We start from the raw sequence: 26,796 nt of genomic DNA, 5'->3' as shown, positions 1-26,796 counted from the left end.
AAGTTCCTATTTACCGGCCTTGTGAATTTCCTCTTTTTTTCTTTTCAACATCTTGTGGTGCGGGCAGTACCTACACATTATTTCCAGGCAAGGCCAGATCTAAGGCGTTGCAGGTGCTGATGCAGGAGATCCTTTAAACATCCATATTCACACATAGCCTTGTTCATCCTTTCCTCCTGTCTGGATGGTTAAGCATGCTGTCTCCTAGGATGTTGGGCCTACTCATGCTTATGATTTTGCTGCACGGTGAGTGATAATGATGTTCTGCATTATCTCCCAGGGCTGAATTGTTTTATACTATTTCATGTCATCTCTCGGGTTGCAGTATTTGAAATTAGTGAGGAAATGTCTTGCTTTTGAATACTTTCTAATAATCCATGGCCTAACACTGGCAGCGGTTTCAACAAAAAAAAAAGATGAAATTTTTTATACATAATTAAGTAACAATATAAGTATTGAAATAATAATAACTAAAATAATTCTAAAAAAATTAAAATGAAATAAGTGATGTTGAAAAAAATGGACTATTTGTGATGTTCTATCATGGATAACCACGATAAAAGAAAATTCTGTGTGTGAACTTTTATTTTAATGATAAATTGCAAGAGGTTGACTTAGGGAACTTACCTCTTCTACGCCCCAGGGATCGCCAAAGTGAATCAACTTCCTCCATCGTATCCTCTTCTCTCAGACCAACTAACTTCATGTCCTTTTTCCCCACATCCATAAATCTTCTTTTGGTCTCGGGGCCTCCTGCTTGGCAGTCCCAACCCCAGCATCCTTTTGCCAATATATTCACTATCCCTCCCCTGTGGATGACCAAATCTCCGTCTGGCTTGCTTGACCTTACCTCCAAAACACCTAACATGCAAAACTATTGAGCATCGTTGGGTTCACCCATGCCTTATACACCTTTCCTTTCACCCATTCCAACCTGCTTGAATGTGCTTCTTCACCTCTTTTTGGGAGTAGCCTCACAGTTCCCATTGGGTCCCTCTAATTCACACACACGTATTCTGTCTTGCTGCGGCCAACCTTCATTCCCCTCCTTTCATGGGCATACCTTCACTTCTCTAGATTTTCCTCCACCTGGTCCTGCTCTCACTACAGATCACAATGTCATCTGCAAACATCATGGTGCAGTACCACAGTTACTCTCTCTGCAGCCGGTCCTGTACTTCTAACCAGCATTCTTAAAACAAAATATTGCATCTGGAGTACTCTTTCTAGGCATGAAACCGTACTGCTACTCACAAATGCTGACTTCTGCTCTCAGGATAGTTTCCATAACTCTTTCCCATAACTTCATTGTATTCCTCATCAACTTTATTCCTTCTTCTTCTTTTCCTTTCAGCTTTTACATTCAGGGGTCGCCACAGCGAATCAACCTTCTCCATCTAACCCTATTCTCTGAACCCTCCTCTCTCACACCAACTAACTTCATATTCATCTCTTTGGTCTTCCTCTAGACCTCCTGCCTGGCAGCTCTAATTCCAGCATCCGTCTACCAATATATTCACTATCCCTCTGCTGTTCATGACCCAACCATTTCAGTCTAGCTTCTCTGATCTTCTCTCCAAAACATCTAACATGCGCTGTCCCTCTGATGGACTCCTGGTCCTATCCGTTCTCGTCACTCCCAAAAAGAACCTCAAAATCTTAACTTTAACAAATTCTGCACATCTCCCCGGTTCTTGAAAATGAGTTCGCTCGCACTTCTTCATTCCTCAGGCGCCTCATCGATCCTCTTGAATAATCTAACCATGAGCTCTACTTTTGTCTCTCCCAGACATTTCCATACCTCCACGGGTATATCGTCAGGACCAACTGCCTCTCCACGCTTTATTCTCTTCAATGCCCTCCTCGCTTCACTTTTACTAATCTCTGCTATTCATCTCCTCTACCTATCACTCTCTTTCATTTTCCTCATTTATCAGCCCCTCAAATGACTCCTTCCATCTTTCCGTCAGTTGTCTGGCACATGTCAATACGAATCTCCCTGTCGCCTTAATTACCTGAACCTACTGCACGTCCTTCCCTTCTATCACTCTGTTTTGACAACCTGTATAAATCATTCTCTCCCTCCTTACTTTTCAACCTATCCTACAGGTAATAGTATGCCCCTTGTTTGGCCTTTGCTACGTCTACCTTATGTTGCATCTCTCTGTCCCCCGGTCTGCTCTTTTCAGTCCCCTCAGAGTCCCACTTCTTCTTTGCTAACCTCTTTCTCAGCGTATATTCCCGCACTTCTTCATTCCACCAACAAGTCTCCTTATCTACTTTCCTTCCAGACGACACAACAAGTACTCTTCTACCTGTCTCCCTGTTGTCCAGCCATCTGGGAGATCTCCCTAACTTTCTCAACTCTTCCCTGAAAACCATACAACACATCTCCCTTTTCAGCTTCCGCCATGTTGTCTACTCTGGTCTGCCTTTGTCCTCTTCATCTTTTTTTGTCACCAGATTCATTCAACAAATCGCCATCCTATACCATCTGGCTACACTCTCATCTACCACTACTTTGCAGTCCTTCAGATTATATGATCTATACAAGTTGTTGTCTACCTGTGTGCGCCTACCTCCGCTCTTATAAATTACCCTATGTTCCTGCTTTTTCTGTAGTATTACTTAAGTATTAATTACAGCCGTTTCTATCCTTTTCGCAAAGTCTATCACCATCTGTCACTCTGCATTCCTATCCTGGATACCAAACCTGCCCATCACTTCTTCATCATCTCTGTTGCCTGCACCAACATGTCCACTGGAGTCTGCGCCAACTACCACTCTCTTACCTCTGGGGATATTCTGCATCACTTCATTTAACTCATTCCAGAACTTCTCCTTCTCCTCTAACTGAGGAGGCTGCATTTTACTTCCAGAACTTACCTGGTTAAAGTAAAGATTTGTTGGTGGAAAATTAAGATCTGATGTTTTTTTTCTGCCTTGGTTAACAACTCCATCCTATGTACACATGTGGGTATATTGTGTGTGTATGTGTGTGTGTGTGTGTGCGTACATGCTTCGCCGCAGTCCATTCAGAAGTTTTTGTTTTACAATACTAGCGCCTAAGTAGCGCCTCATGCAAAAAGACCTTTTTTTGAATTTGTAACATGTTCCGTATTGGCGGAATGGTGGCGCACGGTTTAGCGCTTTGGCCTCACAGCATGAAGGACCCTGGTTCAGTTCCGACACAGGGACCCTTCTGTGTGGAGTCTGCATGTTTCCTCCAGGTTCTCTAGTTTCCTCACATACAGCATACAGCAGTTTAATTGGAAAAAATGGGAAATTTGTCCCAAATGAGTGGGTGAGTGAATGTTATCTGTCTGTATATGTGGCCCTCCGATTGATTAACTGGGTAGCATGGATAAGCTCCAGCATCCCTCGCGACCCTGAGTGCAGGATAAGCAGCAGACTATGGATGGATGCTCAGTATTTCAGTTTGATGGGCTGGACAGAACTTCAAATACACTTGGTGTAGCTGTTGACCGGTTAAGAACGTCAGTATTCATGTCAGATGACGACAAATTTCACCAGTTTCAGAAAGCACCTGTCCAATTGGGTCCAGCCCTCTTACCCTGGATCCTCCAAAGATTATAGGAAAATATGGAGAGCTGGTGATAGTCAACTGCACAAGCAACTGTGATGATCATAATGGGATGCACTGGACGGATGGAAATAAAATGTCCACCGAGGAAGACCAATTGAACTTCATCCCCTGGACAGTGTCACTGTCAGACTGGGATGTCAGGGCCCAGTGCAAAATTAGGGAAGGAGGAAATGAATACGGCAAAGACCTTGTGATAATTGTATACAGTAAGTGTATATCAAAATCAGACAATATATAATGTGTTTAATATACTGGGTGATTTTGAGAGAACAAGAGAGTACATTTGCTTTGTTGTTTATTTTTGTTCCTCGTAGAAAATCCAGACAGAGTTTCCCTATATCCTACAAACGGTGAAATCACTGTACTACAGAACACACTTAAGTGTGATGTCACTAATGTTGCTCCTGTTCGAAATCTCATCGTGAGATGGTACAAAGGCGATGTGCTCTTGGCGGAGGAAAGTGACAACAGCAAAACCCGCACACCAGCGAATCGGACTTTCTTTCTGGACGTCAGCAGAGAGGACGATGGAGCTAAGATTAAATGTGTGGCTCAGCTAGACTTTGGAAAAAATGAGCTACGGCCGCCTCCAATTTCTTCTGACATTCTCAGTATTTCTGTGCTCTGTAAGTAAAGAAACAAGACACGACTGATGCTTTCATATAAATTGTTTACTATCTACATTCTCCATCAGCGTTTATATTTCTGTGATATCAAAATGAATGTGCTTTTTGATTTCCAGATGCACCGGAACTCAAAAACCACAGTGACATTATCAAAGTGGAGGAGGGTGACAATATCACCCTGCACTGCAACATGGACGGGAATCCTACTCCTTTCTACATCTGGACCCAAGATGATGTGGAGATTTTAAAGAATAGCAGTAGTGTGTATATTACTCTCTTAAAAAGCAGTGCAACCTACAGTTGCACAGCTATCAATAAACTGGGGAACCAAACTACACATATTTATGTTCATGTGATGAAAAGTACCACACCGAAAGCCCGCGGAGCCCTCATCCCCACCACACCGACACCATATCTAAGAGGTACGTGTTGTGTTCCTTCCTGTCCGTTTTGTACCACCATAAAAGAAAAACGGACAATTTCATTTTGAATGACAGGTTGCCCTTTAACGCTGAGGCCCAGTGACATTGTGGTGAGATTTGAAGATAAAGTTTCAGTTGAATGCAGGACATCAGCAAGAGATGCTTTAGAACTGTCCTGGAATGTTTCACATGAACGTAACGTCCATGAGCAATTTTCTGTGAATTGGACTGTTGACAAACTGCAAGCCTGGACCATAAAGCCAAGCTGTTATACCATTTTCCGGGATGATTACCGGTGCAGTGTGTCTCCAGCCATCACAATTTACAGTGAGTTGTTTGGAAACTATCTATGGAAACATCTATAAATGATGTTAATATCTAATTAGTGCTCCTACATTAGGGGGGTGTTGATATATATGTCCTCCACACCAATTGCTTTGTGTCATTTCAGAAACTCCAGACACCGTGTCACTCTCTTTGCCAAATGAAGGCCCAATGGAAGAGGGCAAAGAATACACGCTGGATTGCATCATCACTAATGTGGCTCCTGTGCAAAATCTCACAGTGAAGTGGTACAGAGGCAACGAGAGCGTGCACAATCACACATTTCACAGCACCACTGTGACCCCTGAGAACGTGTCCCATTCCTTGATTTTGACACCTGACAAAGATTACGATGGAGCTCATTTCAGATGCGAAGCTCAGCTGCTCTTTGAATCTGTTCAACCTGCTGCCGTGTCCTCCACGTCTTATATTTCCACCGTGCACTGTGAGTTCTACAATTGGTTGATTTCATTTTTATTTCCTTAAAAGAGATTTGACTGGGTTCAAATGAATGCATGATTGAATTTCATTATAGACAAGCCACGGATCCTTGCCTGTCCAGACAGCTACAGCGGTGCAGAGCATGAATTCAGTCTGAGTAAGATGCCCTGCGAAGCTGACGGGAACCCAAAACCAGTCATTTTTTGGTACAATCGGGGTGAACTGATCAATGGGTCGAAGCCTCTCACCAGGTCTCACTCAGGAGAGTATACGGCTGAGGCGGTAAATGACCTCGGCAATAGCAGCACCTCTGTTGATATCACGATTGAATGTGAGTGCATCAGAGCCGCTCCGCTGCATATTTCTGTTTATATGACACACCCCATTAATTTCTATAATGCAAAATGTACCGTAATAAATCATTTTAAGTCCCTGTCACAAAATTATTAAAAAGGGACATTCGGTAGCAGTTCTAGTTGTGAAGTATAACATATTCGTATAGTCATACTTTTATTTTTTGGTATTCTAAGGATATAATTTTGCATGCAAAAAAAAAAGGCCTTTCTTTTTGTTTATCAACATTTTATTCTAAATTGTCTTCTGATTGGGCGGCGCAGTTGGGGCTACGGCACAAAGCAAGTAGGTCCCCGGTTGGTTTCGACTAGGGGGTCTTTGTGGAGTTTGACCCTGTGCCTGTGTGGATTTCCTTCGGGTTCTCCTGCCTCCTGCTGCAGTCTAAAAATATGCAGTAGGCTCACTGGAGACTCCAAATTGCCAAGACAAATGGTTGTCTGTCTCCGAATGGGGCCCCGTGGGGTGGTGTACCCCACCTCTGGCAACAGCGAGATAGGCTCCAGCAATCCTGCAACCCTGAGTGCATGATAAGCAGTATAGATAATGAATGAATTCACGACATCTCGTTCTATGTTAACAGACAGGCCATCTTTCAATTGCAAGAAGTACTACGATGTGCCCGAACATGGTCAACTCCGGATGTGTGAAGCGGAGGGGTTACCGTCCCCTGTCACGACCTGGTATAAAGATGGAAAAGAGATGACTCCCCCGGAGAGATGGTCAAAGCATGACAGTGGGGAATACTTTCTCAGAGCCGTCAACAAACACGGAACCGCCAACCACACAGTGCAGATCGATGTTTTGTGTAAGTCGGTGTTAAATATCAGCAGCGTCTCGGCGTTTTAATGATCAATACTACAGATCCTATTTCTGACATCTTTTCCACGCAGACCCACCCGTGTTGACGATGAAAAACTACAGCAAGGAGGTAAGGCCGGGTGAGAACTTCACCTTGGACTGCAGCGCCGAGGGCAACCCTCCCCCCAACATCTCGTGGAAGTACGCGTCCGCGGGGAACGTGGGGGAGACCACTGGGGGGCGCAAGAACAGCATCAGCGTCACGGGAGCCACGTCTACCAACGCCGGTGTTTACGACTGCATTGCCACGAATAAAGTTGGGAGCGTTTCAAAATCCGTCACACTGATCATGAAAGGTATTATTATTGACTCCGCAGCCTGCTGAGAGCGCATGCAGGGAATTGCTTTCTGATGTTAATGCAGAGTTGCGTTACATTCTCACCACCAGCGCACATTGGGTCAATTTTCCTCCTTTGTGCCTTGCAGGTAGACTCAGCGCAGTCACCATAGCGGTCATCTCCACACTCGGGGTTGCGTTGCTGGTGGTGCTCGTTCTGCTCATTGCCAACGTGAGCAAGAAAAAATACGGACAATATAGTTTCATTAGAAACAACGACAACGCAGACATCCCACTGAGGACCGCTCGGAGTTAAGAACAGAGTATTTAATGTTGCGGGAAATAGATCAGCTGAATACAAGTTGCCACCGGAAGTGGAAGCTTCAGACACATAAAGCGCGATGAAGCACAATATGAAGATTTTTTTAAAGGCATTTTCATTATTATTTAACTGAAAAAGTCTTGTGTTTGCAAGACTGTTCTTGCATAATTTAATGTTGCCATCATGTGTATGTGTTGCACTCAACAATCTTAAATCCGATCTTTTAATCTGTTTAAGATTCATCTTAATGGCCAATTTGGTTATTTTGTGGCTTAAAAAAACCAATCGTATTGTTAATACAGTGGAAACTCATCAGTTTGCTATTTTCAAGACGTCTCTCTCATCCGTGGGCATCCTAGGGTCCAGGAGACTCAACAGTTTTCAGTATTTGAGTATTCAGGATTGGGTGGGTGGGTCTTATTACTCGCTAGTGTAATAAACTTGGGAAAAAAAATGAGAGAAAGTAACCGCCTACCCATCACCAATACAGTTTATACATTGTTTTTTTTTTGTGAATAAAGTTGTGACAAAAGCCTTGTTTATTCACCCGCCGCCTCCGTCCCACACGGGGAGGGATAATCCACAGTGTCCCGGCACCGCCGCTGACTGACGGCCGCCGCGGGGTCGCAGTTCCGCAACACCGAGGGAGCGGCGCTCGGACCTCCGTGTCTCGACCGAGGAGACTTGGCACATTTATCAGGGAGAGAGAGGAAAAAAAGCGCCCAGTTGGTGAAAAAGTAGCGGGCATTTAAAGCGAGAAGCGCCGGGCGGAGGGGCTCCGCAGGCCGCGGCCGGAGCGAAGGCTCGTCGCACTGCCCCTTTAAGATTTAGGATTTGGGAGTGACGCGGATATGAAAGCTAGTTTATCCTTCTTTCCTCCCGCTATGAAAAATATTTGGACAACCAAGACTAACAACCGACTGGCTAATTGCTAATTATGCTACAGGTTAACGATATTTCTCCAAGGAAGTTCGACCTCGGCGCTTCCGACTGACTCGTCCGCCCTCGGGGTTCCGCTCCCTCCCTCCCGCCGGGACAACTTTGGAAGAAGTTCTTTTGTAATCGGGAGAGTCGGGGAAGCTTCGGCCGACGAGCCGAACATGGACTGGGGCACGGAGCTTTGGGTGAGTCCGTCGACACGGCCTCGGCAGCGGTCACCCGTCGGCCGTGACAGCCTCTCGGTCCAAGGGGTTAGCCGGCCGAGGTTTTCTCCGCCACAAGTCCGGAAACCCCGCCACGGTTCCTGCAAGGCGGCCGGCTCCCTTTGACCCGGCTCGATATCGTCACTTACGAGCTGCTTTGCGGAACTCCGACGTTTGACTTTTATTTACATCATGTCCATTTAATATAAGGTGCACAAAGTAATAAAAACTCCTAAATAAAGTTACAATTGTTTATCGAGTCAGTTGCCTCGGTGCTCACCTACCTGTTATCAAGCACTGGATCAGAACCAACAAAGACCAGGCTATAAACATTTCCAACCTTAGATGATTCAGGATCCTCCCCAAGAGATGGAACTTATCCTAGAGAAGATTCTCAATGTTTATCTTATTTTAAAAATCCATCAAACATGCACGTCAGAGCCCCCTCCTCCTCCTCAAGGCCTTGCACACCTTGCTGCCATAGAGGTGAAATAACATGCCATGATTTGTCTTGACAACAATCCTGACTTAAAGGGTGTGGATAGAAAAACATGCAGTGTTTTTAATGTCATTTACTCAATCAATGTTAATTGTCCAAGAAATGTGGGCCAACATGTCGATTTTTAACATTTCCCCCTTCACATTTTAATGAATAGATCCTTTAATTAGTAATCATTCTCATACTTTGTGTTAAACCTAGTTGATCCTTACAGTCTTTGTTCCTGAAATTTATTGAAAGCCTGTCTTGTTCCCTTAAAATCAATTACTATTTATACCTGAAATTAAATATGGATCGTGTAACTATCCAAATGGTCCTGTCAGTTTGTGGGTGATATACCTTGCAGTAATGTATTTTTTCTTAGAAAGTAAATAAGTTGATTGTTAGCAAGGTGAAATATTCCTTTATTAGTCCCATTTTGTCGGGAGGAATTACACTTAAACAGTCATACAGGTATATACAAATTTATTATGACTCCTTGAAAAGCAAACGTATTTATCACTTAGTCTGGTGACTGTCATTTGCTCCAGCTCGGCTGTTACAGACAGCGCCCGGAAAGTCGGGTGTTTGAAATGTTAGTCAAGAGAATAAAAATGGGGAAACGACAAGGTCATTCTTTGTGGAACCTTATTTTAAAATATACCATCATGTAAGATTTCACTTCTACTAATTGATAAATGGCAATAAATGTTTTCGTGCCCGCATACAGCACCGCACCGAAAAGTACCCATTTGCAAATTTTCACTCGGGTAAAATCGGAACCATAACCACAAAATGTAAAGTGGAACGTATCAAAGATGAGGATTGGGAGGTTTCGACCTCATTATGAAGTTTCCCCCGAGGCCTCCTTCTCCTGTCCCGTTTTTGTATCCTGCATGCTGGTGCAACAGCCTAATTAGTTTTGCCCTACTTTGTTTGAGTCAGAGAAACACCGCAGTATTAATCAGAGGTTCGGGAACAGAGGTACAGGTTCCTGTTTAGAACATGATGTGGTTTTTACTGATTTTCAGAGGAAACCGTCAACACAAAGCTCTCTCCTGGTCACATTATTTCATTCAATACCGCATAAATACTTCATTGTTTGTTTATCGAGTTTAGTTTCTCTGGCTACAACCCTCTCCTGGCAGGTTCGCAAATGTCCCCCGGGCATAATTGGTTCTGTTAATATGTGGCTGGAGAGTCGTCCCAGGAGCCAAGTCAGCTCAATGGCATCTGTCCCCTGATTGTCGTTAATCCTGTGGTTATTTTAAGGCGCACAGAAGCAGTGTGCAAGATGGGTGTCTCTGCAAAAGCCGTGATAGTGAGTGCAGGCTGCACTGAGAGCTTCACTGCGGCAGATGTGGCACGGACAGGCTACCAGTTTTCTAGAAGACAGGGTGACTCAGGGCTGAAACATGCGCCCAAGCCTCGGAGGATGCTGATTCTCCTGGTGACTTCCTGGGTAGAAATGCGGCAATCCCTCGGTGCCTGTTTTCACTCTGGTATGAGTAGTTGGTGTTGGATTGTTTTTTTTTTAATTCCTTTTATGACTGCCCCCGATGTTGCCATCAATGGAGTAGAAAAAAAATATCACCATATATTTTTAAGGACTGGTGATATAATTACTGTCTTTGAATTACAGCTCTTCTTTACATATTTATGTTCCCTCTTTAGTCTTACCTATCGTTTCTTTCCATCCTAACTTTCTTCATTATCAGCTAATCTGCTAATCAAATTTTGACCCTGGGAGGCATCGTTGAATGTCGCACTTTTGCCCACATCCCTTAATCACGTCATAAACTGAAGCTGAAGAGAACATAGAACAACACTGAAAATGTTGACACTTTTCATTAAAAAATGAATAATAGGTTGTCTGAGCAGATGGCAACTGATTTTGATAGTCAATAGACAAAAATCTTGGCAGCTTAATCAGTAGGCCATTTATATCCGTTAATCTGGTCCTTCGTTCTTTGTCTAATAGATACTTGGTAGCAGTGTTAAGGAAAATCTCTTTGTCAAACTACGTTAGACGTGTGGGTGGGGCTTTTAGTGACTAATGTCTGTTTGATCAATTCAATAGGGACCAAGCTTTGCATCTTCAATTTACTCATACTACATTGCATGTAGCTATTGTTGGAATATATTTAAAAAACAGCTAAAATAATGACATTGGAGGGGGGTTAGGCTAATCTAAACTAGACCTTTGTTATTCAGTCAATGGTGTATGTCATAGGTATTTGAATATTTAAAGAGTCCGTGGGGTGCCACAAAGCCAATTAGACGACAGCGGTTACAGGTTGTCATCAATCGCATTGCTGTGACAGATGTTGATGTGCGAGGAGACACCGATTATGTTCTGTCAAACATTTTGAAGTGTCTAAAGTCAGTAATAATGAGGTTGGCTCTTTTCATATGGGGCCGCTGTCATTATAAATCATACGGTGGCAAAAAACTTCTGACATTGCGTGCAAGTCAGAAGAAAGAGCACAGCGAGATTGTCCAAAGTGCTTTCTTTTCCAGTTAGGCTGTACTCGCCACGAGGTATTCACTTGTACACATTCGTGCACAGCCCGACTGGTACATATGAAAAGGGTTAAACCAAGAAAACTTTCCATCAAATGAGCTGCGGGCTTGAAAGTTACATGGCAGCAGTCCGGTGTGCATTCATGAGGGGGATCCAAATCAGCCGTTTTGACCTTAAACCCCCAAAATGAAGTTTCCACACTCTTGTGCTTGCATTTACTTAAATGGATGTGCTGACAGTGCAAGTGAAATTACATCAAATAGTTCTTTTACTTTCATTTTTATGTAGGATTCACAAGTGCTGCATGCTGTTATATGGCAATTTTTAGTGTTTTCTATAAAGGATTAGCTGTTTTCTTCATCCCTGTTCCCGCTAATACCTACAATTCAGCTGGTATTTTCTTTTCAATGCCAGTCCTTCAATCTTGCAAAGCAAACCAGCAACTTAGTTACTGTGTGAGCTACTGCAATTTTAATACAGTATCTGTATAAAATCCAAGATAAAATTCAGTTCTTTATTTAATTTATGCACTGACTTTTCAGGGTAATAAAATATTTTCATTATGGGACACTTTTTCATTTTAATGCACTTAGTTAAAGATCACTAATGTGTCCCTTTATCCATACAGTCAATTTGTTTTTATATCTAAACAAGTGCTGATGGGCTAAATTTCATACTATTAGAATCCTTTAAGATTTGGTTGAGCTGAAAATGATTATCAATCTATAATTTTATTAGTAACATCATAAAATTACAATCAATTTGTTTTTTGTTTTGATCAGAGACAATTAAGCATACTTACACTGAAAATATTGTGCCTGGTTGTTGTTCTTTTTCATGTAACCCCCTATTTCTGTCACAATGCGTAAATCACCATGAAATGGAATGCGACACAGTAATCATTAGATTTTGATCTCACATTAAATTGTTACTGAGATTTTAATTTAGTTTATTAAGACATCCATTAACTGCAGCTCTGCAGTTGGTTTTTATTACTAGAGTCTATAAAAACACATTATATAATGATAGTGCAGCTGTTACTATATTAGAATATAAAATTGTATAATACATTATAAAATCTGTGTTATAGCGGTTGTAGTGAGCAAAATGATCTGTAAAGCACAAACACTTGGATGTGACCTGCCCTTTTGTTGTATTCGGTGATAAATGCACTTGAGAATGAGTTTGCAACTCAGTATAGTTGTCAGTTTCAATTATGTTCTCTATATTTATTCTCAATTTGCTTTAAATACTTTTGTAACACAGCTTGAAAAATGACATATTAATTTATCCATATTTATGCATTTGTCCATGTATATTTCAATGAGCAGATCATTTACCGAGATAGAAAATTTTGACTTTACATCGTTCATTTTAATGATGGTGAATGATTACCCTTTGTTTTTCTGCTTACAATGAGTTGTCTATTAGAATACAGACCCTCAACGCCATGCTAGGTCTGAGAAACCACTGTTGACACAGAGACCTGTTAATCCTCTTTCAGCACTAATAGTTACTTGCTTTTTTAAAAGACAACCAAGTTAATAATGAATTTGTCCTTGTGATACAGAACTTGCCTTTGCTTTAGAATTTCTACAACATAATTCTGCAACATAATTCTGGCTATCAAGAGAGCCAGAATGAAAGGACACGAGTTAAAGAGGAGCTCTGATGACATTGTGTTAACACATTGTCAGGCATATCCGGCCCGATCTCTCTTATTTGCTCCGAGGGACATAAAGGGGTGTCGTTCAAAGAAATGTAAATATTGGCACAATATTGGCTGCAACCTGGAGTGGGATCCCAAGTGGTTGTCACATTTGTGCTGTATTTTCCACTGTTGCAGTTCTCCTTTTCAATTCATTTGCACTCTTCCAGAGGCTTATCAGGAGTCCGCAGTTGGTCATGCAAATATTGTCCTACCCATGCAAAACACGGCCAAAATGTGTATAGAACTTCCTTTACATTCTATAATACGTCACAGAGCTCCATCTTTTAATAGTTATTAGGTCAAACATATATGCCATTAACTTTACTCCTGTCTTTCCCAGTTCCTTTCATAGCCCCATTGAGAGTCTTCATGCTGATCTTTAGCTCTGGGTAGAAAACGGAGGTGATTGAATGTTTCATGACTGTTGCTTCCATGATAGATCGCAGGCCTCCGTCTTAACTTTCAACTGTGCTCCGTAGTTAGACTGAACAGTGTGTCATTCATTTGTCTTTTGGCTCTATTGTTATGCCTCAACAGCAGGGAGGACACAGAAGAACTTGACCCAACTAGTCAGGAAGCCCTTTTCATATCACCCGCTCCTCATTACTAGAGTTGGTAACAGCGGGAGCAAAGACAGCTACGAGTGTAGTGTGAAAAGGTTGGCTTAGATCCCATCTCGCCCCGAGCAGACATGTCTGAGCTTGAAGGCATCATAAGCGCTCTACCTAAAAGGAACAAAAGAAAGGGAGAACGCACGTCCTGCATGCCGGTAATATACTAAGGAAAACTAAACGTGCTTTGTTCAAAGTTTTTTCATGTAAATTCATATTTTCACATCTACAATCACAGCCTCTGAAACTAATTATGATTCAAAGCACTGCATATTGGTTTAAGGTGATTGTCTTCAATATGGAACTGCACACAATACAGCAGGACGTCTGTGTAAAAAAGGACCTCCTTTTCCTGCATGAGAGGAGTGACCCCCTATAAATGCCTTCTCTGCAGTGACACGGGGGCCTCCTGATTTAAGGCAGGCGGACGTTTAGGGACAATCAGCATGTATGTTAAGAGCATTCCTGGAATCTGTCCTACAGGAGTGAACCTTGTGTGGTTTATTTCCCTCAGTTCATGAACCTTGACCTGAAACTGGGGGAACAAGCCAGACATTAATGCATGATGTATACCCAGCAGTGTGTCTGCCTAATATCTTTTCCTTATTTGTCTCCCCCGCTCTTTTCTCTAGGACCAATATGACATCATTGAGAGGCACACACAGTCTGGCCTGGAATTGGTGGAGAAGTATGTGAAATTTGTGAAGGAGAGGACAGAGATTGAGCAAAACTATGCCAAACAACTGAGGTAGGCCTCGTTCTTGTCCTTCTCTTGCACGAGCTGCCTCAAATGTTTGTGTTTGCATGCTCCGAGCGGCCTGTGTGTGTGTATGTATGTGTGTGTTTGGTTGTGTGTGTGTGTGTGCGCGCGCGTGCCTGTGTGTGCGCCTGCTTGTGTCTGTGCAAGTGCATGTTAAAAGGCTGTTTATGAAATATTTGTGGGGTCTTATGACTCTGACGGAATCTAACTTGTCTCTCAAACACTGGCCTCATTCTCCAGTGGCAGTATGTTTCTCCCTCACTTCTTCACTCACCGTCCATGCTGCTCCCTCTCCCAGTTGTTTCCCGGTCCGCGGGCCCACATCTGTCGAAGTGCTGAGGCTTGCTAGAGGGGAGAGGAAGCGGGAGTAGACTGTCACATGATAGACAGGATGTGGTCAGAAAGAGAGTAAAAGGAGGAAGAATAAGAGGAGCGGAGCTATTCTATCACATTTATTGTGGAGTTCTGTTATTAATTCCCATCTTTTTGAAACAGCCAGTGATTCCACTTTGTGCTCCTTTCAGCTGCATTCCCTCCCTTCTCACCCTCGTTTCCATTTTGACAGTTTCTATCTGCCAAGGCATTCATTTGTCATCACTTTCACTTCCCATAGGAACCTTTCAAAGAAATATAATTTGAAGCGGAGCAGCAAAGATGATCCAGAGTGCAGGTGAGCTTCACTGATGCTCAAACGTTACAGGACCAAAAAAGTATCGGAAAAAGTCGGAACTCGTCAGGCACCGGTGAAATTTTTAAACTGTCTGCATCAACAACAAAAAATCTTTCAGCAGTGCCGCGTACAATTGCTCCCACTTTTTTATCTAGTGGCTGGTTCACATAGTGAACTCAGCATTCTTGCTCTGCACGGCATTTCAATTATATTGTTCGCCATCAATCATTCTGATGTCTCCATGTGGAGAACTGGACCCCAGGTTGGAAAACACTTCAAGTTTCATTCAAGTCACGGTTACATTTTTTTTTCGTTACTCCGTGCTTATGATCTCAATACCACACTTGTGTTCACTAATCAGTGAATTACAGGAGGCAAGAGTCCAAGAGTCCATACATTTCCGATTTTTCTCATTTTTTTTGCCCCTTCCCTTCGAAACTGGCGTTACTTCCTGTGTGAATTTGCCCCAATAATTTTGCATCAAGAGTTCTCACAAGGGTAATTTGGATTGTCAGCCAGGGTCACATAGCTTATCAAGCACATACTTAGAACCTTAGAAGCAAATCAAAACTTCCCACTGTTTAGAATGACATTGTTATTGTCTGTTGTGGTGCTGCTGTCCCAGCCATTCATTTTATCTTTTGTTGAAAGCCGGAAGAAGGAAGTTTTGGCGTTTCTTATCATGCTTTATCCTGCTGTTAATTTCTTTGAGGCCACGTATGGATCTTCTTATCAGTGGCCTCACTCGTGTTTTTCCATATTCCCTCTGCCCTTTCTCTGCCTTCTGTCTTAAACTGTAGGTTCTCCAGCTACCAGTCGTTTTTGGACATCCTGAATGAGATGAATGACTATGCCGGGCAGAGGGAGTTAATAGCCGAGAACATGATGATGAACATTTGCATTGATCTCACCAAGTACCTGCAAGAGCTCAAGCAGGAGCGGAAGATGGTGAGGCTGACTCGTGGAGGACCAGATGAAACGCACGTCATACGCGCAGAAGTTCCCCTCGGCTCTCACAAGTCAAAATAAATGTTACGAACGCAAGGTTGAAATTAAAATTGAAATTTTGAAATTAAATTTCTGACCGCCCTGTATAGTACGATTCTTTGCAATCTAAATTCTTAAAAATTAGACTGATATTTGAACCTTGGAAACCCTTATTAGTCACAAAAGTTCAACCAGTTTTTTCACGAGCTATTAATGAAATATTCAACCAAACATTTTAAAATTGATTTTTTTTTTCTTTCAGCCGTTCCTTCATGTTTACCTTCATGTTCAAACATTTATTTCCGAGTCATTGTATTGAAAAGCCACAACTGTCCAAGCTCCTACAGTTCTGTTAGAAATCCTTTGCAGACATTTAATTGCATATGAATGCTTAATGTTGAAAAAGACACTTGCAAATGTTTCATTAATGCTTAGAAATTTGAATTTATCACAGTGTGCTATTTTTAAATCACAACAAGCAAAAGTTTTGCATAGAGCACTTGTAAAGCAGTGAATACCCACAGCTTCATATTCAGCTGGAGTATAACCGGCATATCAAAAGGCAGGGGGTGCGAGGGTGGGGGGGTGCGAGTGCTAGAAGGAGAGTGAAGAAGGGGAGATCTTGTTGTTGCGGGGAGGAATCCTTACTTGGTCTCGTCAGGGAGGAATGGTTGCATGAGGGTTTTGGCGCAGCCCCTCTGGATTGTTCAGACCGCAGACATGATGTGTCAACACGGACTCTGGCATTTGTTCTGCCTGTTATGTTGTGTGACTTTTTCGAGGTCGTCGTTTGTTCTGGTTCTGTCCTGACACATGGCTGTCTTTCTCTGCGTCATCTCACCCCCCCTCCCTGTTCCTGCGCTTGGCCTTCCCTCTCCTCTCCTCACCCTATTTATTTTTACTAATGTCTGCAGTATCTGATGGAAGGCAAGAGGGCCCAGCAGAGTCTGGAGAGTACCTACAAGCAGCTTGACAGTGTAAGTGCTGTTATTCCTGCATGATGATTATACATTTTACACTCTCACGTATAGTATTTCTTGTATGACTGTGCTCACATTTAAGTGCGAGTTTGTCTCTTCTGTTCCCATTGAGGTGTGAGCCAATTTAAACCGTCTGATGGGGTTGGGAAGTGTCACCACAGTTACCAACTGTATGGAACATTGGCGAATCTTTGTGGTTTCTGTTAATTTCTAAATTATTCGGTATGTCCACAAGGAAATATCCCACTGTAGGAAGGATTTTGGTTTGTGGGTTCAGCTGGACACTGACCTTTGCTGGAGGCTGGTGTTGATAAGCTCAATGTGTTGACTCTCTCCAGTGTATCGCGTCACGCATCTAAATCATCCTCTCCTTGCCGCCATCCGCTTGACCAGCGGCATCAGGCCAATGAAATTGTTAAATGTAATTTTCCAAAGCATGAGACTTTGGAGAAAAGTGTCAAATTAACAGTAAAAAGGATTGGGATGCTTCTCATCCATGCCACTTTTCTCTTAATATGAAACACCATGTGTCCCTTTGAGTTTATTCTTACTTTTGATAGGTTAATTACATACAATTAGGAAAAAAAAAAGTTATTTCAGGGAAGGGTTACACATTCAGCATGGCTGGTCAGGTGGTTGAAATATGACTAATAAGAGATGGATACATTGGAAAGTCTATTCGGTGGTATTTGGAGAATGTTGCTTAGCTGGAAAACTGCTGTTTTTCCTCAAAGAAGCAGTTCCTTCAGGTTTCATTCTGTTGAACTGACTGAATGAACCGACCACAGTCTTTTCTTCCTCTATATTTCTCTTTCTCTTTCTTTCTGCACACCAGAGCAAAAAGCGCTTTGAGAGAGAATGGCGAGAAGCAGAGCGTGCAGCACAGTATGCAGAGAAGACAGACCAAGACATCAATGCCACGAAGGCAGATGTTGAAAAGGTAGCAATATTTCATATTGAAATGTGAAAATGAAAGCAACAGAATAATTGGTGTAACCTATTTGGTCTTGTGTGGTTTTAGGCTAAACAACAGGCCCATATGAGAGCACATGTAGCAGAGGAGTGTAAGAATGACTACGCTGCTCAACTCCAGAAGTACAACAAGGAGCAGAACCAGTTCTATTTTAATGATATGCCACAGATATTCAATGTAAGTGAATTAGTAATGGCAGCTTAACATTATCACTGATGCCAAAATAGCAGTTTTTTGATTATTAATAGAAAGAAAATCATCTACCCATCACTGCTGTTGTTCAAGTATCATTAAACGACATGAAATCTTGTCTGTAAAAAGCCAGAGAATTTCTCAAGCATTGTCAGTTTACCTTTCTTCTGTCAGCGTTCTTTTGAAGGATGGTCAAATGTAGTTTTTTTTTTTTTAGAAGAAAGTATTTTATTTAATTGTGAAAACATGTATAGTTGTTCCCCTCAAATCATCCGAGCTGGATAGCGAAGGATGTTGATATTGAGATGACCTTAGTGCTTCGTGCTCTGCTAGTGGTAGTAACAGCCTCTTTTATGATCACAAGAAATTGCAGGATCTGGATGAGAAGCGAATACGGAAGTTGGCGCATGGTTACGCCTTGTTCTCAGACACAGAGAAGCATGTGATGCCCATCATTGGCAAGTGCTTAGATGGGATCACTAAAGCCGGCACTAATGTAAATGAGAAAAATGTGAGTAGGTCACAACAATGTTATTAACATACCGAGCATGTTCACTTTCCACAGTTATTTTTAATTTTGTTTTATGTTTGCAACTTACATCTGGTGCCTGTTTAAACATCTAACAACTGCAGGACTCTGTGGTGGTAATAGAGCAGAACAAGTCTGGCTTCGAGCGTCCCGGAGACTTGGAGTTCGAGGACTACAGTCAGGGCATCAACAGGGCCTCCTCTGACAGCAGCCTGGGCACACCTAAGGGCCCCATGGACCTTCTCGGAAAGAACAGAAGCAAAAACTTTTGGCTCTTTAGCAAAAGGAGTAAGGTAGGATGCGACGTGATTGCAAAGAACCATAAGGATACATAGCCAATATGAGAAAGCATTAGTCTGTTGATATTGGGAAAGCTGTGCAGAGAATCCATAAGTGAGCCCGTATGCCTGTCAAATTTCGGGGTGACTGATTGATTTTCGTGAAACAGCGGCCATTTTGGTGTCTCAGAGCCAGGAAATCCCCTCCAGTGAGAGTACTCATGACAGACTTGTGTTTGTGGCCTCACACATGCAGGAGACCTCCACACAAACCTGCCACCACTGACGCTCAGTGAAATGCATGCACGCACCTGTTTTATGATATTGTACCTGAACTCACGCACCCCTACACTTCCAGAACAGGTTCTTTGCATGACTGTGCTTGACTGTGAATAGACCTTTCCCCCTCCCTCTCGGCAGTGTGGTTTCCAATAGGTCGACTTGCTGTCAGCATTCTGCTGTGCTTGTGCTTTCGTCAGCACGGGGCCCGAACAACATTGAATTTTCCTCTACAGGCATCCACAAACACACTGCTTCCATTATACTGCCCAGTCCCCAGCATTATGTTTCACATCACAATAAAATCTTTGTATCAACAATTGGGATGACATCGGGTCAGCATCATCCGTGGTATAGATTGAATTGAATACATCCTAGTGTTAAGAGACAGTAAATACATGGGAAGACATAGACCCGAAGTCAAGACACACATCTTGAGGTGTAGACTGGTGATTTTAGTGGCTGATTACTAACCAGCCAATGGTCCCCCCCCACCAACACCCTTCTTTTCACCACATTTAACATTCCCCCCTTTCTCCCCTGCAGTGTTTGCTTACCTCTCTGCATGTTGAACTGGCTGTGCTCTGCAGTGCACTCTCCCTGTTCTGTGTATGTGTGTGGCACACGGCTCTGTGTCATCAGTCATGCTCTCCCAATTAGGCACAGGGCTGTATGAATAGGAGGCAGTTACTATATTGTTTGCGGTGGACTTCTTGTTTATGTCTGGTTTTGAAACATTGCCATTCTTAACTGCTCTCCTGTATTTAGATCCCCATAACTTTTAGAGTTAAGTAGCACCCCTCCCTGTAACTATTCACATAATAATAGTGTAGGTCCAGTGCTTGATATTTGGAAAAGAGACCATGTTGCAGGCCTGTGGAGGGTAGCAGCCTCCTGTGTAATAAAGCTGATAAATCTCAACCTCAAAGACTTTGTGAATCTTGATCAATTCAGACACTCATTGCAATTCTTAAATCAATAATTAAAGCACTTAAATCAGTAATAAAGGACTGGTGTTTTTTAAATTGAGGTTGGGATTCCTACTAACTCACAATGTGATACTTTCACAGTACTGTGCCCTGTGTAACGACAGTAATTCACAGACCTTATAAACTCAATATTTGTCACAAATTTACCTCGAATCCTGAATAGAAATGGAAGAGAATGAAAGACAAGAACTCGTGTCAAATGCCAACTTGCAGGGATGATGTTGAAAGCTATGCACTGACATGTCCCTCTCAAGCGATGGCAGCCTCCGAGAACCAGTGTTGAGCAAGGGGCACAACAGTTCCTTATGCACGTTAAACATGGTCAATCCGTTCAAAACAAATGTTTCAATTTACAAATAATGTTCGGCACATGCGTTGATACTGTTTTGGAAGAGGATATATCGCTGATAATGTTTTAGCCTCCCTATCTGAAAGGATCGGTCATTGGCTACTTTTAAACATCAAACCAAACATCAGAAGATAATGCAAAAAAGTGATCCTTTGAATGATACTGCTGAAATTAGCAATATGCTAACAACAACCTAAGGTTTTGCTACCTTGATTAATACTGAAAAATGAATTTGGCAGATTTGAAAACAAAATATGTATATTTATATATGCACACATTATTTCATTCAGAAGTTGTGATGCATCGAATATAAAAATACACTGATAATTTCATGGACATTTTGTTACTGTAAGTCGTGAATATGTTTCAAAACTGATCAAATGTCCTCTCCGTAATTAGCATGATAATACAATTTTTTTTTTTTAAATTTTCCCAATTCATGGGTTTTATTTTCTTTGGGCTGTAAAACCTTATCAGTAATTTCCTGATAACTTTCACTCTGGGGACGCTGTGATGCTGAAACTTTATTTGTATTATATACACCTTTTGTAAATTGAATGTGAAATGCCTCGTTTACACACAGACCTGTCTTTCACCTATAAAGAATACAAAACAAACACAAAGCGGTCTAATTTGGTCTCAGAGAGCAGCTGCCGTTCGAGAGGCGCAGCGTGCCTTGGAACCTTGCTTGAGTTTGACGAAAAGTTTTTGGGCATGTCGTTGGAAAGGAAGCAGTGGGAAGTTGCTTGTTGTGGTCTTCTTGGGGCCTTTGTCTTTTTCCATGTGAATGTATGCGCGCGGGTGTTTGTGTGAGTGTCTGTGTGCGAGCGTGTGTGTGTGTGTGTGTGTGTGTTTGTCAACAAGACTCAAAGGGACAGCTGCGTGTGTGCTTTCATGCTGTCTGCTGGTTTGCTGCGGCATTGTCTTCTTGGCTTTTTGGTGTGCTTCAAGGTGTTGACGGTGTGTTTTTCTTTCCCTTGTCACCCTCTTTTGTTTTTTGTCTTCCCTCGTTCTTTACTCTTCAACCCCCTCCCCCCCGCCCTCACTCCACCTGCACTTCAACCTACCCGCATACCTCATACTGCGGCCCTGGTACTTTGGTCTCACCCACTCCAGCTCTCTCCCTCTACCCTCCCACCTTTCTCTACCCCTCCTGCCCCCTCGCCTGCTAACGGACCCCCTTCCCCCAAGTTTGGCCGGGACCCCCTGTCGTACTGTTTGAAGGAGATCAATAAGACAGTGAAACCCAGAATCTCTTCCTTCCGGACACTCAGGAGATCGGTGAGTCATCAGAAGAGGCGGTATGACAGCCAGGAGACCTTCACCCATCAGGCCTTGCATTATCTTTATCTCCCAAGACTTGTCAAGACTAATAAATGTAGCATAGATCTCAGGACTAACAATGGCTTTTAGGCACTTTAAACTGTTTAGATGTGCTTATAAACACACAAACAGCGACTCAGTGAAAGGCAAGAGCTACATTTTTTTTCAATATAACCTTTTTCTACACACATTCTGTCTCTTTCTCCCCCAGAAGTTTACACCCGAAAGAATCACGGTAAAATGGACAGAAATAGCTGGTTTGGGGGTCTCAACTTGGTGAAACACAAGTGGCCACCTTTCCATTGCAATTGGTCCTTTAGTCATTGTAATCCCTCTAAATCTTTGGAGTTTGTGTGCGCTGGAGCGCAGACAGCATCAGGCAACATGTAAATGAAGCCTAAGTCTACTCTGGCGTTTTGTATTGAAGAGGTGGCCACCTGGTGGTGGAGAACAGGATGGAAACCCAAAAAAAGTGGTTGTACAATTTGAGAGAAACATGATTTTTGAAATATCCTCATATTTCTTCACTTACTTGGGTCACATTTTCCGATCAGGTTTGTTTGCTGGAAGTTTAGAATTAGAAAAACTACCGGGCGTGTGTGAATGTGTGTTCTGTGGTTGGTTGACATGTTGACTTCAGCTCACTGTTCTATGTACCATATTAATAATTATGCTATTTATGCCTGATGAGACATTTTGAAATTCCCTTTTCAAACATTTACGATAAGCAAATCAGTCACCCCGAGCTGAAGTCAAGGTGCACGTGCTGGGGTGGCTGCTTCTGTCGGCGCTTTTACTGAAAATTCAGCGCTAATCCTCCCCTCCTGTGAACTTTCACAGCCCACGGTGACGGAAGACTTTGCCCATCTTCCTCCAGAGCAGCGCCGAAAGAGGTTACAACAGAAATTAGAAGAAATTTGCAAAGAGCTGCAAAAGGAAGTAGATCAGAGGTGGGTGTGTGTCTGAGGCGAGGTGAATATTTATGTATATTTTCTCACATAAAAAGCTCCTTTAGAATGTCTCAGGTGGGAGAGTTGATATAATATTCATGTAGTACCACCTTAGTAACCCCGACGTACCTGTGTGCATTGTTTACCCTGAGCTCTGCGAGGATCGAACTTCTCACTGAAAGTCGCCGTCCTTCTTCCTTCCCCTCCGCCGCCTCTTTTCATCCTTTCCTCAGTGAGGCTCTGGGAAAAATGAAAGATGTTTATGAGAAAAATCCTCAGATGGGAGACCCTGCCAGTCTGGCTTCCCAAATCAACCAGACCTCTCAGAACATTGAGCGGCTCAGGGGGGAGCTCAACAAGTATGAGGTAATCCTGACCTCTGCATTGCATTAGGCTCATGTGTTTTTTATTATTTCCTTTTGCTATTACAGAAAGTTGTCGTCTCATTTTTTAATTATAACGTTTTGTGCTGTTTGGCTCACAGCATGCCATTCTAGCTGTGAAGCAATTAGACACTAGTTGCTCCTTGTTTTCAAGTAAACACACTATAGTGGCTCTGTTATGCAACACTAGTAAGTAATTGGGCCCTCAGCTGTTATTTCTAATTGTTAGCCCATTTGCTGTTTATTCATTTATAACAGCTGTTTCTTTACATAAATCTTGTGCTATTTTCAAGCTGGCTGATTTTCTCAAGTTTGTTTCTTCCCTGTACTTTTTAGCCCATGATTCCTAAATCGCATGATTTCTTTACCCCAAAGCCACAAAAAAAAAAAAAAAAATCTTAGAGGGGACGTATCCTCCCTAACTACCGGTATTCACCAATGCACATTTTAACTTTAATGCAGCAATACAAATAAAAAACTTGGATACATTTGCTATTTAGAAAAACACGTTTTTACAATAATGTGCGTATGTATTTCTGTCCTCTCACATTTTCACCGTAACCCTCATGTCCAATATAGACATGGTTGGCTGAAGCAGGAGGCCGAGGGGAAACGCTGCGCTACAAAACTCATGCATTTAATAACAATGGTGCTCACGACATACACAGGTAAGACTTCACTCAGTTAATGGCCTGTATGATTGCCTACATGCCAGCTGTCGTCTAATCTGCACAGAAAACCTGTGATTTTTTTTAATTTATTTTTTTTTACCCTCCAGCCCCGACGGAGCTCACTCCGATGAAAGCACCCCGGATGCATCACAAGCCATCTACGCAGAGTTTGATGACGACTTTGAGGACGAGGAACTGACTGTACCCATTGGGAAATGCACGGCCATGTACAACTTCCCAGGTATGTCATTTGCTGTATTTGCACACTGCTACACTTGCCATTCACCAAGAGCCTGGCTGCTCCATTTTGTAGAAAAAAAAAAAAATCAGTTTTCCTTTTTTTTTTTTTTCTCCTGTTTTTGCCTTAATGTTTTTCGACCCATCTGTTCTCTCCTTTTTTTAACCCAAAGTGGGGACTGCTTGATTTTGCAGGCAGGAAATAGGAAAAGCTGATTGGCTTACTTGCCTATTCTTTGTCTTTCAGGAGCCAGTGAAGGCACTATCTCAATGCAGGAAGGAGAAGTACTAGCCGTAGTTGAGGAAGACAAAGGGGACGGTTGGACTCGTGTCCGTAGGAACAATGGAGATGAAGGCTACATACCTACATCTTATGTCACTATCTCTCTAAACAAATGACACTTGAGGAAGTGACCCCACCAGAAACTATTTGCAAGTCTTCCCATGGGACCAATCTTGAAGAAGCCACAGCACTTCGGGCGGGACCACTTATTTTCCTGAGAGGATCTATACCGGGTGCTTTCTTTTCTTGAAAAGAGAAGTTCACATGGGCAGAAGATTGATGCCGACAGCATGGTTTACCACTCCAGCCTGGGTTATTGTGATCCCAGTCACCCCTGCCCCCTGAACCGTCGTGGTATTTAACTTCAAAATCATATCCACATTTTTTGGGTTCTGGTTAACAAGACTTGCATTGATTTTAGGCATCGTCGTGGTATGAGAGCTCACCTCGTCTCATAGCCTATTAAGGCAATAGCCTCTGAATGTGAATAGAGGAGGTAGTAAAGGTGGATGAGAAAAGTGAGTGCTGCTGCCATCTTTACACTGAGTGATAGTATCAGTAATACCTAGGAGGAATTTACCTCACCTGTTTACTTTTAACTCACCCGCTCTGACCACAGACCATAATCTGCTTCCGTTGCAGTTTTCTTTCGTGTCAACCGTGCCACTTTCTCGCTTAAATAGCACCTGCAATTTTGCCCGGTAGCTTCATTTCGTTTATGCTTGGAAGAGTAATCGCGAGTGTCTTTTAGGGAGTGACCGAGTTCAGGGCAGAGAAAGCGTCGACAGCCCGTCTGTCGTTTTACAAAAACATGTGCACGCACACAGCTAAACACTTTATCGTTCAGACAATCACAGCCATATCATCATTTAAGTTGATTTCTCACCTTGCAAAAGTAACAAGGACATAACTGTTTAGTTGTATACTTAATGTAATTTATTACAAATATGTATTTTCGATAATTTTTTCAAGTTTGACAGAAGATGGACTTTGTATAAAGGACATTGTTTTTTTTTTTCTTTCCTCCGCCTTGCACACTTTAGTGGAGAGCCTGTAGTCACAAAAGGGAGTAAATAAATCCATACATAAAATGTGCTACAATAAGAATATGTATTAATGTATAAGATATGTTTTAGCAAACACAACACCACTATTGTCTTATTTAACCATTCAAATAAAAATTATTACATCGCGGTAGAAAACCGAGGGTCTCTAAAAACGTTTCTTATAATTTTGATTTACTTCACACCCATTCAAATTTGATTGACAAGCAGTTTTTAATCGTGTTTTTGCAGCTAGCAAGAAGCAATTGTCTTTGAATTACTTGTCTTTGGTGCCTTTCTGGTTAAAAGCATTGTGTATGTACCATTTTCGCATATCAGATATTTTCTCTCTTTTATTATATTATTATTTTTTTTTTCAAAACTTAATAAACCCAGAGCACATGTCAAAGTTAGAATTGGTAATGTCATTTCTGAACCTAGACAATAAAAGCTTGATGGATTTTGTGAATTAATGGTTCCTAAGTTATTTCTTGAAGGAACATTTTCATCCACGGTAAAAAGCTGCAATCCAGGCAAATGATCTCAGACCGTGATTGTTTGCCTATTTAGACTGTCAACAAATTATTTGTGAACTTCAATCTGAAGCCAGAACCTTGAGAACTTGTCAGAATGTGTCTTAATCTAGAAACAGTCATTTCTGTGTCTGGAGCAGTTGGGTAGAGGCTCTGTTACACATGGACAAATAAGGGGGATTTTTTTTTTTCTTTCTTTTTTTTTCCTCGCTGCTCTGAATTAGAAACGGATTAATGATGTATGAACACCAAAACATAAACATTTCCTGTAAAACCAAGTAAAGGAGAAAAGGAGGCCTCTGCTTTCTGGTGATGCTAAACAGTCGCAATAATTTTTATCATATAAAATTATTCTGAAATGTTCTCTTTTTTTTCTTCCTGCATATTTTCAGATAATTTCACCAGTAAATATGAAGGTAATGGGATTATTTCTTTCTTTCTTTGTTTTTAATCACTGAGGAATTCAGGAATTAACACCTATGTGCTTAACAAACTAATCATGCTAATGATAGGATGTTCGGTATTAACTGCATCACCATTCTCTTCGATTTAAAATATGTCAAAGATCCATCCATCTTCTACTGCCTATCTTAGCACTCGGGGTCATGGGGGGTGCTGGAGCCTATCCTAGCTGTCATCACATAAGTGGCGGGGTTCACACTGGACTGGTTGCCAGTCAATTGCAGAGCC

The 26,796-nt window shown here is 42.2% G+C and overlaps 2 protein-coding genes across 3 annotated transcripts; both read left to right on the top strand.

The window, feature by feature from the left end:
• The first annotated feature begins 31 nt into the window (after positions 1 to 31).
• LOC147217289 (intercellular adhesion molecule 5) lies at positions 32 to 7,768 on the top strand. The gene is made up of 10 exons (XM_086175914.1): positions 32 to 246; positions 3,535 to 3,813; positions 3,922 to 4,233; positions 4,350 to 4,655; positions 4,731 to 4,982; positions 5,107 to 5,424; positions 5,515 to 5,751; positions 6,355 to 6,579; positions 6,665 to 6,928; positions 7,059 to 7,768. Exons 1-10 carry the CDS (start codon positions 195 to 197, stop codon positions 7,223 to 7,225), a joined length of 2,412 nt encoding a protein of 803 aa, XP_086032040.1. The 5' UTR covers positions 32 to 194; the 3' UTR covers positions 7,226 to 7,768.
• Positions 7,769 to 7,796: 28 nt separating this feature from the next.
• Positions 7,797 to 26,489, top strand: trip10a (thyroid hormone receptor interactor 10a). Of its 2 annotated transcripts, XM_086175915.1 has the most exons (15): positions 7,797 to 8,355; positions 14,330 to 14,445; positions 15,071 to 15,127; positions 15,928 to 16,075; positions 17,029 to 17,091; positions 17,930 to 18,034; positions 18,116 to 18,244; positions 18,624 to 18,770; positions 18,893 to 19,081; positions 21,800 to 21,964; positions 22,847 to 22,956; positions 23,190 to 23,322; positions 23,919 to 24,007; positions 24,118 to 24,251; positions 24,495 to 26,489. In XM_086175915.1, exons 1-15 carry the CDS (start codon positions 8,332 to 8,334, stop codon positions 24,644 to 24,646), a joined length of 1,761 nt encoding a protein of 586 aa, XP_086032041.1. In that variant the 5' UTR covers positions 7,797 to 8,331; the 3' UTR covers positions 24,647 to 26,489. The 2 variants fall into 2 exon arrangements, with proteins under 2 accessions (XP_086032041.1, XP_086032042.1); XM_086175916.1 differs by lacking the exon at positions 21,800 to 21,964 and having other exon boundaries at positions 7,798 to 8,355; positions 24,495 to 26,485.
• The last annotated feature ends 307 nt before the right edge of the window (positions 26,490 to 26,796 follow it).

The sequence above is a fragment of the Fistularia commersonii genome, chromosome 28, assembly GCF_037954325.1.
Source record: "Fistularia commersonii isolate RoL2024-O1a breed Wild chromosome 28, RoL_Fcom_v1.0, whole genome shotgun sequence".
Taxonomy (NCBI): domain Eukaryota; kingdom Metazoa; phylum Chordata; class Actinopteri; order Syngnathiformes; family Fistulariidae; genus Fistularia; species Fistularia commersonii.
Note: the sequence above shows the minus strand (reverse complement) of the source record. Positions and strands in the feature narration are given on the sequence as shown.

What these genes read in the sequence shown, in the direction of transcription:
- LOC147217289 (XM_086175914.1), top strand. Translation starts at nt 195, where the DNA reads ATGCTGTCTCCTAGGATGTTGGGCCTACTCATGCTTATGATTTTGCTG. An exon ending in GCTTATGATTTTGCTGCACG is followed by an intron (nt 247 to 3,534) that starts GTGAGTGATAAT and finishes AAATTTCACCAG; the next exon opens with TTTCAGAAAGCACCTGTCCA. An exon ending in CGTCACACTGATCATGAAAG is followed by an intron (nt 6,929 to 7,058) that starts GTATTATTATTG and finishes TGTGCCTTGCAG; the next exon opens with GTAGACTCAGCGCAGTCACC.
- trip10a (XM_086175915.1), top strand. Translation starts at nt 8,332, where the DNA reads ATGGACTGGGGCACGGAGCTTTGG. An exon ending in AAAGATGATCCAGAGTGCAG is followed by an intron (nt 15,128 to 15,927) that starts GTGAGCTTCACT and finishes CTTAAACTGTAG; the next exon opens with GTTCTCCAGCTACCAGTCGT. An exon ending in CGAAGGCAGATGTTGAAAAG is followed by an intron (nt 18,035 to 18,115) that starts GTAGCAATATTT and finishes GTGTGGTTTTAG; the next exon opens with GCTAAACAACAGGCCCATAT.